This window comes from Danio rerio, chromosome 7, assembly GCF_052040795.2.
Source record: "Danio rerio strain M-AB ecotype USA chromosome 7, GRCz13ab, whole genome shotgun sequence".
Lineage (NCBI taxonomy): Eukaryota > Metazoa > Chordata > Actinopteri > Cypriniformes > Danionidae > Danio > Danio rerio.
In genome coordinates, this window is record NC_141027.1 from 49,568,955 (window position 1) to 49,584,263 (window position 15,309).

Here is a 15,309-nt window from a genome sequence, read left to right on the forward strand (position 1 = left end):
AACTTCAGTATAGTTTCTCATTTTTTAAAGACCTCTACAAAACTGTTTTCATCTTTTTTTCCTCAGTGCTGGGGAAGGTAGTGCTGAAACTGCTGCTCGCAGCTGCAGCGCAACCTTCATCCGTGTGGTTCTGCGCCGCTGGAACCGTTTCTGGAGCGCTCCAGTCACCGTGTTCATGGGAAACGTCATCATGTACTTTGCTTTCCTCATTCTGTTCAGTTACGTGCTGCTTTTGGACTTCAGGCCTCCACCACCGTATGGCCCCTCTGCAGCTGAGATCATCCTCTACTTCTGGGTCTTTACCCTGGTGTTGGAGGAAATCAGACAGGTAGGACTAAATGTCAGTGATCTATTTTTTTTATATATATATATATATGAAGTAAAATTATTCACACTCCTGTGAATTTCACAAATGATGTTTAACAGAGCAAGGCATTTTTTCACAGTATTTCCTACAATATTATTTATTTTGGGGAAAGTCTTATTTGTTTTATTTTAGCTACAAATAAAGCAGTTTTTAACTTTTTAAGAAACATTTTTAAGGTCAATATTATTAGCCCCTTTAAGATTTTTTTTAGATTGTCTACATAAAAATTAAATAAATCAGTTATTAGAAAAGAGGTATTAAAACTATTATGTTTAGAAATGAGTTAAAAAATCTTAAATTAATATAAAAAATATAAAACAATTAAAATTTAGGGGCAACACAGTGGCTCAGTGGCTAGCACTGTCGCCTCACAGTAAGAAGGTCGCTGGTACGAGTCCCAGCTGGGTCACTTGGTATTTCTGTGTGGAGTTGAGCATGTTCTCTCCGTCTTGGCATGGGTTTCATCCGGGTGCTCTGGTTTCCCAACACATGCACTATAGGTGAATTGAATAAGCTCAATTGGCCATAGTGTATGAGTATGTATGGATGTTTCCTATTACTGTTTAGCAGCTGGAAGGGCATCTGCTGTGTAAAAAATATGCTGGATGTTGGCTGGAAGTTCGCGATTCATTCCACTGTGGCGATTCATCCTGATGATGAATAAAAGGACTAAGCCAAAGGAAAAATTATGAATTAATTAAAATTTAACAGCAGGACATTTAATTCTGACCTCAACTGTATGTGTGTAGTTATTTTTTAAATTATGTTTATTTGTATGTTTACAAAGTTTTGTACGGTTCTCTCTCTCTCTCTCTCTCTCTCTCTCTCTCTCTCTCTCTCTCTCTCTCTCTCTCTGCAAAAAAGATTGCAGGCTTGGGGAAGGTTAATTTTAGGATTCATAATATGTTAAGTATCGTTATTGTCAACTAAACCTTCATTAATTAAAATAAACCTTAAATAAAATACAGAATGAAAAAACAAACAAAAATCACATATTGAAATTACAAATTTAATAAATAAAACGTATTTACAAAAAGTACATCTAGATTCTGAAATCTAAAAAAATCGTAAATCTTTTAAAAATATTATTATTATTTTAAATGTTTAATTATGATTAAGAAATTTGAACAAAACATGAATAAATACATTATTTTTTTAAAAATAAGTGTTGCATGTACTATATGAAGTCAGAACAACACATGATTTGGAAGTTATTGTTTCACCATGATTTGCTATAAAACATTCCATATGAATTCTAATGTGAGCTGAATCAAAGTAACACATTTAATGAGATGTAAAAATGTTAGTAATAATGTGTTCATTTTCTATATTTAAATATGTCTTGATTCACACATAAATGTATTTATATTCAATATTTAAGTTTTTTATTAAATGTATATTTGAAGTACTTTTCAAATGTCTAATAGTTTGTGACTTTAAGCACGACATAAAACTACATCATAAAAATACAGTATTAAAGCCAATGTTACATGCAGTATGGTACGATGCAATATGCACAATATAGTACAACACAGTGCATGAAAATACATACAGTACACAGTAAATACGCCATGAACTCCCACATGCAGAGTGGAGTATTATTTATCCGAAATTCTTTGAGCAAATGCAATTTCTCATTAAAATATCCAATGTGCCCAAGCTACTAAACAAACAGTGGCAACAAAAATTTGTTGAAGGGTTAATGAACATGCAGACACCCTGGCTTGGAATAAAAAAAATGGGGTTGGGAAGGGCTGTGGTAATAAAAATCAATAAAAAGTTTGCAACATAAAAATAAAATGTAAAAAAAATCTATATTTTTATATTTTATATTTATGATCTTATTTTTTTTATATTTGAAATATTTAGTAAAATACCTTAAAACAAAATAGCATGTTGGTACATTACTTCATCGATGACAACCAGGAGGGAGAAAAAAGTAATTCGGAGTTCATGCAGTAAAGGTAAAGGCAAGGCAAGACAATGTATTTATTAATTAGAGTTTGATTAATTTTATTAGCATCGGTTACATACAAAATTTTGGTAACTCTTTTACAACCCGCAAAAGTACCGCGTAAGTACAGTGAAATAACAGAGTACTTTTCTGTACTTATAGAGTAAGTACAAATAATAAATGTGTAGGTATAATGGAACAAACTGAAATGCTTGGGTATTATGTGGGTAACAACCACATATGCAACAAGCAAAGTACCACGTAAGTATATTGAATTTACGATGTACTTTGCAGGTTGTAAAAGAAAGCATTACCAAAATTTCTGTGTGGAGTTTGCATGTTCCAGGTGCTCCGGTTTTCCCCCACAGTCCAAAGACATGCGATATAGGTGAATTGGGTAAGCTAAATTGACTGTAGTGTATGTGTGTATGTCCTGGTCCTCCAGGAGGTTGAGCATTGGGCTAACAACCCACCTCGTAAAAAATTCGATGTTATGAAACATCAACATGGTGCGGCTAAATATTAACTTCCATTTAAAAAGGGCCGTGGGAGTAAGTAAGTAAGTAACATGCAAAATACATTTTAATGGAAACATTGGAAATACAAATTTTACCCTCCTTAAATATAGCATGTATCATTATTTTTAGACTTAACTGACTGACTAACTTTAGGAATTATAAAGAAGATTATAAAAGATTACATAAAAGATTATAAAAGAAGCACTCTTTGTGTGATTCAGTCACAAATTAAATTTTTTGTTTCTTCTCAAATTCTCTTGAAACTTTTCGCAAGTTTTCTTTCTTTATAAATATTGAAAATTAATTAATTGAAAATTGTATTCCTTGATAATTAGATATTTTATAATGGCATTTTTTAGAATTACTGAACCACATGTCATTGTAGTGGTGGCTTCTGAAAAGTGTTCTCAATAAACAAAAAACATAAAAAACTCATTCATTCTGTCACAGCGGACCACCAACTATTCTGGTGCATATCTTAAGCAGCGGATGCCCTATCAGCCGCAACCCAGAGCTGGAAAATGAATTCAAACTTTTAGTTAATTCAATAGATGTGACCAGTGATAGAAATTAAGATGAAATAGATTTAGTAACATAGGTGAAGTTATTGATGCTATTTGTAGAGTTATTAAATGATTTGTTGGTGAGTTTGTAGGATATTTAATGTGTTTTATTAGCTGATTTCATCTAGGGCTGTAACTAAAGTGAGTTGTAGTTTTGGATCAGTGTTAAATTTTGTACAAAATAGAAATTGTAACAATAAAAATTTAATATGTTTAGCAGACCAGTTGATATTTTTATGAGCAAAATTTAGTTTCCGTGAACTGATTATGTAACAGTAACCCAGACACTGATGTTGGAACAATATATGATCTTAAGTTAAGTTGGAAAACTCAATATTCTAATATGAAACAAAGGATTTCTCTAAGTTGACTTGACTCCCACTTTAAGGCAGCAGGTGAACTTTTGTTTCTCTGTTTAACCAAGTGTTTTACAGTATCTGAAGTGCTATTGATCTTGTACAGCTGACCTTGACAGAAAACATTATACGCAGAGACTGATTCATACTTGGGTCAGTTGGGTCTTTAGATTTGTGGCTTTCTTTTTTCTCTGCTGCCCTGAGTTCAGTCCAGTGTTCACAAAGGGCATTGTATAAAGGGCATAGAGGGGGTAGAACATGCTGATCTAGTGAATATCGTCTAGACATGAGGTTAAAGTGAAGTATAAAGTGTCTGTTGCACCATTCACATCCAAAGTTGAGAAATTTGTGTGGGAAAAAAGCAATACAAAGTTTCAGAAATGAGGGCTGGAGAGCATAGAATTTGCCATATGCATTAGATCAGAAATATGCAGAGGTTTTACTATAATGGTGTCTTATATACAGCTGTGTGAATGTCATTTCTAACAAGAAAAAAATTTAATAAAATAAAAAAAAAATATATATACGTGTGTGTGTGTGTGTGTGTGTGTGTGTGTGTGTGTGTGTGTGTGTGTGTGTGTGTGTGTGTGTGTGTGTGTGTGTGTGTGTGTGTGTGTGTGTGTGTGTGTGTGTGAATATTTATTAGCCCCTTTAAAAAAACACACTCATATATATCTATATATGTATATCTATATATATATCTATATATATATATCTATCTATATATATATATATATATATATATATATATATATATATATATATATATATATATATATATATATATATATTCGTTTAGTTATGACTTAACATTTACTCACACTCAAGTGGTTATCTTCCTTTGTGTTCAACAGAAGAAAGAAACTCAAACAGTTTTGGAACAAGTGGAGGATGAGTAAATGATGGCAGAATATAATTTATTTTTTTAATTGTTGGGTAAACTGTCTCTTTACTCTCTCTAAATCATTAATAAAACTTGTGTGATGCCTCCGTAGTCTGTCTGATTTCAGTTTTGTGAGCTAACTTTGTGCTGAAATGCGACCAAAGTCAGTGGCTTCAGAAGCTTCAGAAACATCATTGTGCTAGAGTCCTGAAAGGAAAGTAAATGGCAGTCAATGAGCCTTTTATAGTGTGTCTAATGTGCACAGGTGTGGATTTATGCGTGCTGATATTCAATATGTCATGTCTGACAGATATGGATGAGGCGAGGACAGATTCAATAACAGAGATGCCGAACTAGTTCAGCAGGGCCTGTAAAGGAATAAACATTGAGCATTTCAATTAGTGCATCTTTTGTTGTAACAAAGCTAATGCTAATAGACCTTTTTGAGGGATGTAAAGAATAACAATGGTCCTAATGTATTTCCTGTTTTAGATTTTTAATTTCCAGAGCTTCTAACAATCTAGAATTATTTTTATTGACAGCTGTGTTAACATTAGTTATGACTGAATCGCATCTTGTTACAGTTGTGAAATAGTTTGACGACAAACAGGAACTGTTCACGGAACTCTAGCACTGTTACTCTTGCACTAAATTCTCTGAGCACTTACAAGTTACTTGGTAGCACTCCTTGACTGCATTGCCTCTTCTTGTTGAGTCACTGAATACCTCTTCAATTGTAAATCGCTTTGGACAAAAGCATCTGCTAAGTGACTAAATGTAAATCTCTGATGTGCAGAGTTTCTTCACGGATGAGGACATGAGTATTCTGAAGAAGATGAAACTGTATGTGGAGGACAACTGGAACAAATGTGACATGGTGGCCATCTCCCTCTTTGTGGTGGGATTGTCATGCAGGTATTATTATCACATATAAGCCAACTGTATGAGCAGTTTTAAGAGTAACGCTGGACTTAAACTGGTTTCTTTCCATTTGAAGGATGGCCATGAGTACATATGAGGCTGGTCGCACTGTTCTTGCCTTGGACTTCATGGTTTTCACCCTAAGACTCATTCACATTTTTGCCATCCATAAACAGCTGGGACCCAAAATAATCATTGTTGAGAGAATGGTAAATCCCAACACCATCATTTTTGTAACCATTATAGTTAGGGAACACAACATCCATCTAACCTCATTTCATTGTTTAACAGATCAAGGATGTGTTCTTCTTCCTCTTCTTCCTGAGTGTTTGGCTGATAGCGTATGGAGTGACGACACAGGCCCTTCTCCACCCCAATGACCCGCGCATTGATTGGGTCTTCCGCAGGGCGCTGTACCGCCCATATCTCCATATATTTGGACAGATTCCTTTGGAGGAAATAGATGGTACACTTTATTTAGTACACTGTAGCTCTCTGTTTGCAAAAAATAGGTTATGCACAATACTATTTATATGATGCTATAAGAAACATAACATAGTATTATTATATTATATTATATTATATTATATTATATTATATTATATTATATTATATTATATTATATTATATTATATTATATTATATTATATTATATTATATTAAATTATATTAAATTATATTATTGAATTCAATTAAAGTTTATTTGTATAGCGCTTTCCACAATAATTATTGTTTAAAAGCAAAGGTGCTTTTTGTTTTTCAAAAGGTGCACATTTTTGCATTACAACCAATATCAGAAAAGTTAAGGTTATTAGTTTTCATAACTTTATTAGTTACTAATAACGTTAACTAATTTATCAGTACCTAAAAGCTTTTAACAGATAAAGTTATTATAAATAACATAGTTAACCTGCAATTATATAATATATAGGGGATGTCATGTGACCTCTTATGATCTCTTCCAGAGGTTGTAAAAAGCAACTGAATTGCTTTGTATACATTCTGTGGAAGAATGTTTTAAGCAGCCTTAAAAACATCTACTCTCTTCTTACTGACTTAAAATGTGTGAGAAAGCACACCTAACAGTTTAAACTTCACTGCATTGTACCAAAACAACAAGACTGTAATTGCCATTCAGATTTTTAAATTTGCTCACCTTTTGTAGGTAAAGGAACTTGTGCTATTATGTATCATATTGGAGAAGAAAAAACATCTGATAAAACTCAGAGAGTTATGAACTGGCCTTAACAAGGTCCTGACCTGAATGTTATTGAGGTAGTATGAAATTAACTAAAGTGGACAGAGAAAATTAAATCATATTAAAATAAAATAAATTAAAATGTGAATTTAGGCAATTATGGAAGCATGATGGAAGCATGGTATACTTAAAAAACTCCTAAAAGGCGTTCAACAGTGTGTTTACTATCAAATATGTCTTGAAATTTGTGGATTTGAAATGTGTATATATTTCCAAAAATGAACATGATTGATTAATAACAGTATGACTTTTCAACTTTATACCAATAAATGAATTTCAAAAAACATTTTAAAACAGTAAAATAAAGAAAACAGGTTTAAATCAAACCCCAGCAAAGAGTTTGCACTGGGTATCAGTTCAGTGGTTATGCTCATTTTATGCTCAATGAGTTTCTGTTTAGTCAGAGTTCAGATTATCTGTCAATATTTGCTATTTCATTAAAATGAATTTGTTGTCAATAGTCTTGAGCACTAGATGGAGCTATTGAATTTTGTTACTGACTGTTTTTCTCCATGTCTCTTTACAGCTGCAAAAATGCCAGATGATAACTGCACTACTGACGTGCAGGAGATTATATTAGGCACTCTGCCACCGTGCCCAAACATATATGCCAACTGGCTGGTCATTCTGCTGCTCGTCATCTATTTGCTGGTCACAAATGTACTGCTGCTCAACCTTCTGATTGCCATGTTTAGGTCAGAACTTAAACCAAAGCCTAATGTTGAGAGATGTTTTAGTGAGGAAAACTAAAGTATGGGTTAAAAAGAATGATTCCAATAGAGATGGGTACTTTGTTTTTGGCTTTATTCAGTTGTACAGAATCATTCTTGTAAATATGTGATCGATTAGGTATTGTTAAAGGCTTGATTGTGTATATGAGATACATACTGTAACATGTTTATGCTTTTTGATTTTATTTTTTTTCATAAATGCTATATTACACTGCAGCTTCTGTTATCCTTAAAAGCTTTGTTGACTTCCTGGCTCTGTGAAACCCCTTCCTCAGAAATATGCAGTGGGCTCTGGTTGGACAGCTGGCCTATGTGTTCTGATTCACTGACCACTTAGTTAAAAGGGGTCTAATGCTATTTCATGCATTCAGAATTATTTACACTTACGGTGTTGGACCATCATGCTTAAGATAGGTAAAGTTTTAAAATATGATTTAAAAGTAACATACTATTTCTGTTTCAATGTCTTTTTTCGGGTTCGTATCTAGTTTCACATTTTTTTTTTTTGTTTTGTTTCGAGTCTGGGTCTTAATTACAAAACAAAGGGCAGAAAACCTTTCTGCACTTCCAATAGTGACTTCTCCCAGAAAACCATATAAGTGACCAGCTAGAGTCCCCAGAATGCTTGTTTAGCCGTAGTTAATTTCAAGAGTTCACACTTAGCTGATGATTGATTATAAAGCCTATTTGGCATGCTGTCCCAAGAGAGCCCCGAGCTCAGAAGATCCTCGAGCCCAGGGCTCCCTCCTATCTGCAGGGTGAGAGGGGAGTTTGAGCTCAGGTAGATCTCGAGAACTCCCCTGCTTTTTATGGCCAATGACTAGTTAGGAATTGCTAAGAGAGATGTACTGCTAACTTAGGTTTATCCATGGTGCTACTTTGGATTAGTAAATTCACTTATGTCGCATGCCTTTGGACGGTGGAAGAAAACCAGGGAACCTGGGGGAAACCCACGCAAGCACAGGAAGGACATCTAAACTCTACACAAAAACTTTGACTGGCCATGGTAAAGACTTGAACCAGTGACATTGTTGCTGTGAGGCAACAGTGCTAACCACTAAGCCGCCATGCTGCCCTATCTAGAAAAAGGAGAGGGAGTAGGGGTGTAAAGGGGGATTCTTTAAGACAAAGATAACTGGGGTGAGAAACTCTGGTTATTTATGGTGACTTGGGATTCAGCTGATTGGTGTATTGTGTTAGCTAATGCGGGACCAGCCATAGGCACGTGATCCTTCCGAAATTTCAAACATAAGTTTTCAATATTTCCACTGAGACCCTTTTGGGATTTAATTAGAATGCATCACTTTTATATTTTCATGGTGAAATGTCTGGTTTATGATATGACATGGCACAGCACCATGCACTGATTTGGAGATTATAGCTACTGGATTTACAACACATCAGTTCATCAACTTCTTCTAAATTGCAAAGCAAGTGGCTGTTTAACCGAGAGAAGAACAGCGTAAACGTTGTAGTGAGTTCTTCTGGAGAAAGTCTTATTTGTTTTATTTCAGCTAGAATAATAGCAGTTTTATTTTTTTTAATTGTTTAGCTGATTGTTAGCAAAATTACAAAATTATTAGCCCCTTTAAGCTATATTTTTTCAATAGTCTACAGAACAAACCATCGTTTTTACAATAACTTGCCTTATTACCCTAACCTGCCTAGTTAACCTAATTAACCTAGTAAAACCTTTAAATGTCACTTTAAGCTGTATAGAAGTATCTTGAAAAATATCTAGTCAAATATTATGTACTGTCATCATGGCAAAGATAAAATAAATCAGTTACTAGAAATGAATTATTAAAACTATGTTTAAAAAAATCTTCTCTCCGTTAAACTAAAATTGGGGAAAAAATTTAGGGGCTAATAAATTCAGGGGGCTAATAATTCTGACTTCAACTGTATATTAAAATGTCTGCGACATTGGATTTTGTTTTTTTTTTTTCAATTAATATCAGAAGTCGTGGGAAAACTAGCAAACCCTGGGCCTATTTTAGCTATATTTTTGTGTCAGTGATGATGCAAAATCATCTAAAAGTAAATGTACAGTGTTTAAATGTATAACCCTTTTGGCATGTAGATTGGTTTTACAGAATTTGAAATGAAAAGATCCTTCCTGTTGCTCCACAATAATAAAAATCTAATGTCTTGCCTGCAACTTGAGAGGCTATAACGCAAAAATAAAACTAAGAATTTCCATGTTATATGGAATCCATTTATTGAGTACTTTAACAAAAGACCAGTGATTGAACGCTGATTGAAACACCTCAAATCCCCCCAATTTAATTGTTTTTTTCTTTCTTTTGCTCTTTCCCCCACTCTTCTCTGTTTTTTTTTATTTTTATTCATATATTAACATGATGTTAACTTTTTGTTTAAAAGAAAAAAAAGTATACATAAAGTTATAATTTGTACTCATGTCAAAATACAATAAAGAAAATGTTTAACATGCAGTACCACTCTATACTGTAGGTTTTCAAGATTAATTTGACATTAGGCAAAATGAGCATGATACATCCCCTTTAACGTTTTTTTATCTGAAACATTATTCCAGGGGGTGTGTTTATGTAAAATTGAGCAGTTTGGATCAAGGAAGAAGTCTCATTGCACTCTAACAAAAATGTGAAATCACAAGCAATCATATACCTTTCATTAAAAAAGGAAAATGTAACTAATCATCTTGTCACCCCTCTTCACAGCTACACGTTCCAAGTGGTGCAGGAGAATGCAGATATCTTCTGGAAGTTTCAGCGCTACAACTTAATTGTTGAATACCACAGCCGCCCGGCACTAGCACCACCTTTCATCATCATCAGCCACATCACACAGGCTCTCCTCAGCTTCATCAAAAAGACAGAAAACACACAGGATCTGCTGGGCAAGTAGACTTTACACTGCCTGAGCACTTCTCTGTTAGATTTTATATATATATATATATATATATATATATATATATATATATATATATATATATATATATATATATATATATATATATATATATATATATATATAGTTCATCATGCAGAGCTATTTTTCATATTGTTTTCACAAGAACTCAATGATAAGTGAGGTCAATTAAGGACACGTGGCAGGTAAAGCAAATGTGATATTTAAAGAAACAGCGTCAAATCTTAGTTCCTCTTTTGTTGTTGTGGTGGATAGAGAGGGAACTGCCGTCTGGCCTGGACCAGAAGCTCATGACATGGGAGACGGTGCAGAAAGAGAACTATCTGGCTAAACTGGAGCATGAGCACAGAGAGAGCAGCGGAGAGAGACTCAGATACACTTCCTCAAAGTGAGTAATGCTGCACTCATATGAGATGAATTAATACCCATCTTAGTTTATGTTGAGGTTTGTTTCATGAGTATTAAGTCCAAATCCATGCGAATGACTGCATGTGTATCCGCTTTTAACCTATTTTTGGTGTGTTGCTTAGGGTACAGACTTTGCTGAGGATGGTTGGGGGTTTTAAGGACCAAGAAAAGCGAATGGCAACAGTGGAGACTGAGGTGAAGAGAAATAGTTGATCTTAATGATAATTATATTAATGGAGATAAATAATAAAACAGTTCTACATTTTAAACAATAGCAGAGTTCACAGTCACACTGTTATTATAACAATTATGGCACAGAGGAACAATACAGATAAAATCACTCATAACTCATTTAATATGTATTGTTTTTTGTCCTTGTTCTGGATCCATTTTCAACCTAAAGGATTGTTATTATATAAAATTCATAAATGATAAACGAACCACAGGAAAAACACCTCATCAAAAGTTTTAGGACAGTACAATTTTTATGTCTTTTTTTCTATTCAACTCACCAAACCTACATTGATCCAAAGTACAAAAAAAGTCATTTATTCCTGATATTTTAAAGCTAAATTTTAGCGTCATTTCAGGGGTCACATGATCCTTATAAAATCATTGTTATATTCTGATTTGAACAACAAATAATAATAATAATATTAATAATAATTCTTATTCTTATAATTTATTCATTCATTTTCCTTCAGCTTAGTCTCTTTATTCATAAGAGGTGGCCACAGCACAATAAACTGCCAACTTGTCCAGCATATGTTTTACACAGCAGATGCTCTTTTAGCTGCAACCCAGTATTGGGAAAATTATCATTCATTCATTCATTCATTTTCTTTTTGGCTTAGTCCCTTTATCAATCAGGGGTTGCCACAACATAATGAACCGCCAACTTATCCAGCATATGTTTTACGGAGTGGATGCCCTTCCAGCTGCAACACATCACTGGGAAACACATATAAAATCTTGCATACACACTCATACACTACAGACAAATTAGCTTACCCAATTCACCTATAGAGCATGTCTTTGGACTTGTGGGGGTAATCGGAGCACCCAGAGGAAACCCACGGGAACACGGGGAGAACATGCAAACTCCACACAGAAATGCCAACTGAACCAGCCGGGGGCTCGAAAAAATGACCTTCTTGCTGTGAGGCGATTGTTCTACCCACTGGGCCACCGTGACGCCTTGGGAAAATTATTATTATTATTTTTTTTTTTTTTTTTTCATTTAATGTTTTTTTTTTAGGATTCATTGATGAGTAGAAAGTATTTATTAATTCGTAACATCATGCACTATTCCATTTAAAAGCTTGCAATAAGTAATATCTTATTTGATAAAGATTATATTTTATATGATTATATATTTTATAAGATTATATTCAACTCATATGAAACCTTCATGTTTATTTCTAACAAAACATATACGCAACACAAATCCCAGCAAGCATTTTTTATTTTTAAAATATGTCTAATAGATGTCTAATAGACGTCAAAACAGAGTTGTCTTGGCTAAAACAAGGCTAAATTTGGGCTGTAAGTGAAAATCGAATAGATGTTTAAGAACTGGCCAAAACTAGACTAGTCATCAAATAAACTGAAATTAATGACTACATATAAAGTCTGTCAATCTGGCTATTTGTAGACTAGTCTAGTTTGGGGCTATTGAAGCAATTTCTTACTTTTATTATTATTATTATTATTATTATTATTATTATTATTATTATTATTATTATTATTATGTTGGCGGTTCATTCCGCTGTGGAGACCCTGGATTAATAAAGGGACTAAGCTGACAAGAAAATGAATGAATGAATTATGTTTGGATTAAATGGGTTGATTGGATTTTATGATTATTATAATTATAACGTTTACATTTGATAATTATTGGATTCAGGTTTGAGTATTTCCTTTTTATATACTATTCATGTTGGAGTATTTGCTTTATTGTTTTTGATTTTGTGAATGAGGACTTTTATTCTGTCGAAATTGGGATTTAAGGCAGCCAGGTAGTAGGTGGGGGAGTAAGGGAGTAGGAAACAATTTAAAATTTTTATAAGAGAAACTATTTTCAGACCGTGAGTTTGTATGTGGTGACGGGTGCTATCGAGGAACAATGGAGCTATTTCACTGATTTGACGGGACAATATGTGATTAAAATAAACGATGAGAAAATGTTTCACAACTGAATCACGTGTCATTCTCTACCCTTCCCGAGATATCGGCTTAGAGCAAAAATGCCGCTACATGGGCTATTCTTAGATGTCTATTAGATTTTCACTGATAGTCCAAGTTTAGGCTTGTTTTAGCCAAGCTGTGAATGTTAAGATGTCTATTAGACATCTATTAAACAAAAAAACATTTGCTGGGGTATTAGACTGAAAAGTATTCAAGCTAAATTGTACATACATTTTACTTACATAAACTTTCACTTTTAAATTGTTAATTCTGATTACTTACATTTTTCATATGGCAAGGATTTCTCAATATAGGTATACATATAGTATACATGTCTATCAACAAGATTCAGCTCCAAAAGTATGTCATATATTCATGAAAAAGCTCAATAAAAGCAGCATGTTTTTGACAGCAGTATATAGATTGTTCTTTAAAAACCTTTTTTAATATATAATGCTGTCCCATGTGTGTTTGTGTCCAAAATCAGCTTAACAAAAATGCTTAAGTGGATAGTTTACCACAAAATGAAAATGTACTCACTATTTACTATTTCCCTCATGTCCATCCAAAGCTTTATGAGTGTTTTAGTCTGTTGAACACCATTATTTTAAAGAATGTCAGAAACCTGTAACCATTCACTTCCATAGTATGACAAAACAATTACTATGAACGTCACTGGTTACAGGTTTCCATCTTTCTTGAAAACATCTTCTTTAATGTTCAACATAAGAAAGTCAAACAGGTTTGAAACGAGTGAAGGTTGAGTAAATGATGACAGAACTTTCATTTGTGGGTAAACTATAACTTTCATTTTTTTAAAGATACATATTATATCCCATAATAACTGTAAATAATCTGTAAATCCTAATCTTAATAATCTGTGGATCTTAAAGCATTAGCTTGATTAAAAAAAAAAACTGTGTGTGTGCGTGTGTGTGAATGAGTGTTTTGTTATTTGCCGTTTAAGCTCATGTTACTGAATAACTGACTCTTCCTCTGTATAGGTGAGGTATTGTGGAGAGGTCTTGTCTTGGATTGCTGAATGTTTCCACAAAAGTACTCTGAAGTGTGACAGAGACGCACCAAAAGCCCCACGTGAGGCTTCCTTTACTTTGCGTTTGTCTTAGATCATTACTTTATCTCTATCTCCTTTATTTAGTCTCATACTCTGCCAGAGTGTCTTGTTTCCATTGTCAGACAGTTTATTGTCCTCTTAATGAAACACTACACTTCCTGTGTGTTTGGCAGGGTCCATTGCCGGGAGCTCCAGAGACCAGCAGCCACAAGGGGCCAAACGCCAGCAGCCAGCAGGACATCCAGCATATGGCACTGACAAGAAACTGCCTTTCATTGATCACTGATCCGCCTCTATATTTTCTTTGTAACCTAGAAATAGGATATTACAGGTCCTTTAGAATTAAAATAAAGTTTTTTAAGCTAGTTAGTATCAGTGTGTTCGGATATGTAAGAATATCTGTAAACTAGTGTGCTCCAAAACAGTGACAATTTGCAATTTGTAGATATAAACAACCAAAGCTTGTAGTTTGTCACTTCCGCCTTAATGGATCAAGAATTATGTTTTTCATATTTCAGTTTTTGGGGTGACACTGTGGCTCAGGGCTTAGCACTGTCGCCTCACAGCAAGAAGGTCGCTGGTTTGAGTCCCGGCTGGGTCATTTGGAGTTTGTGTGTTCTCTCCGTGTTTGCGTGGGTTTCCTCCAGGTGCTCTGGTTTCCCCTACAATTCCAAAGATATGCGATATAGGTGAATTGATTCATCTAAATCTGGGTGTTCCCCAGTACTGGGTTGCAGCTGGAAGGGCATCGACTGTGTAAAACATATGCTGAACAAGTTGGTGGTTCATTCTGCTGTAGCGAACCCTGATAAATAAAGGGACTAAGAAAAAGGAAAATGAATAAATAAAATAAATAAAACTTCAGTTTCTTGTCAAATCTTCTGACCAATGAAATGCTCTCTAGTATCTTACATGTCCCGCCTTTTTCAAAAGGCTTCTCACTTGATGCGCTTGATCTCAACCACTCTCACTGGCAGAGCTGTGATGAAAATGAAATGCTATTGGCTGTTTTTTTATTAAAATGGAGGAGCTATGTACCGCCCTCTTTTCATGTTTCAGTTCAAAATTCTTGAAAATGCACATTTCAACGTACTTCACAGGACTTTTAATATTTAGACAAGAAATGAGACACAATATGTGCAGATTAATATTTTGTGACTGAGCTTTATAAAGTT

The 15,309-nt window shown here is 34.1% G+C and overlaps 1 protein-coding gene across 2 annotated transcripts in view; it reads left to right on the top strand.

Moving 5' to 3' along the window:
- The window catches only part of trpm5 (transient receptor potential cation channel, subfamily M, member 5), a 32,757-nt gene extending 17,759 nt beyond the window's left edge, over nucleotides 1-14,998 (top strand). The window contains exons 17-26 of one of the 2 annotated variants that reach the window (XM_087259521.1): nucleotides 67-328; nucleotides 5,438-5,556; nucleotides 5,639-5,771; nucleotides 5,854-6,028; nucleotides 7,347-7,515; nucleotides 10,254-10,432; nucleotides 10,720-10,852; nucleotides 10,995-11,067; nucleotides 14,064-14,154; nucleotides 14,308-14,998. In XM_087259521.1, coding sequence (XP_087115647.1) covers nucleotides 67-328; nucleotides 5,438-5,556; nucleotides 5,639-5,771; nucleotides 5,854-6,028; nucleotides 7,347-7,515; nucleotides 10,254-10,432; nucleotides 10,720-10,852; nucleotides 10,995-11,067; nucleotides 14,064-14,154; nucleotides 14,308-14,420 — 1,447 coding nt within the window. In that variant the 3' untranslated portion in view covers nucleotides 14,421-14,998. Of the gene's footprint in view, nucleotides 1-66; nucleotides 329-5,437; nucleotides 5,557-5,638; nucleotides 5,772-5,853; nucleotides 6,029-7,346; nucleotides 7,516-10,253; nucleotides 10,437-10,719; nucleotides 10,853-10,994; nucleotides 11,068-14,063; nucleotides 14,155-14,307 lie in introns of both variants that reach the window. The other variant, NM_001128239.1, reaches the window with a different exon arrangement.
- The last annotated feature ends 311 nt before the right edge of the window (nucleotides 14,999-15,309 follow it).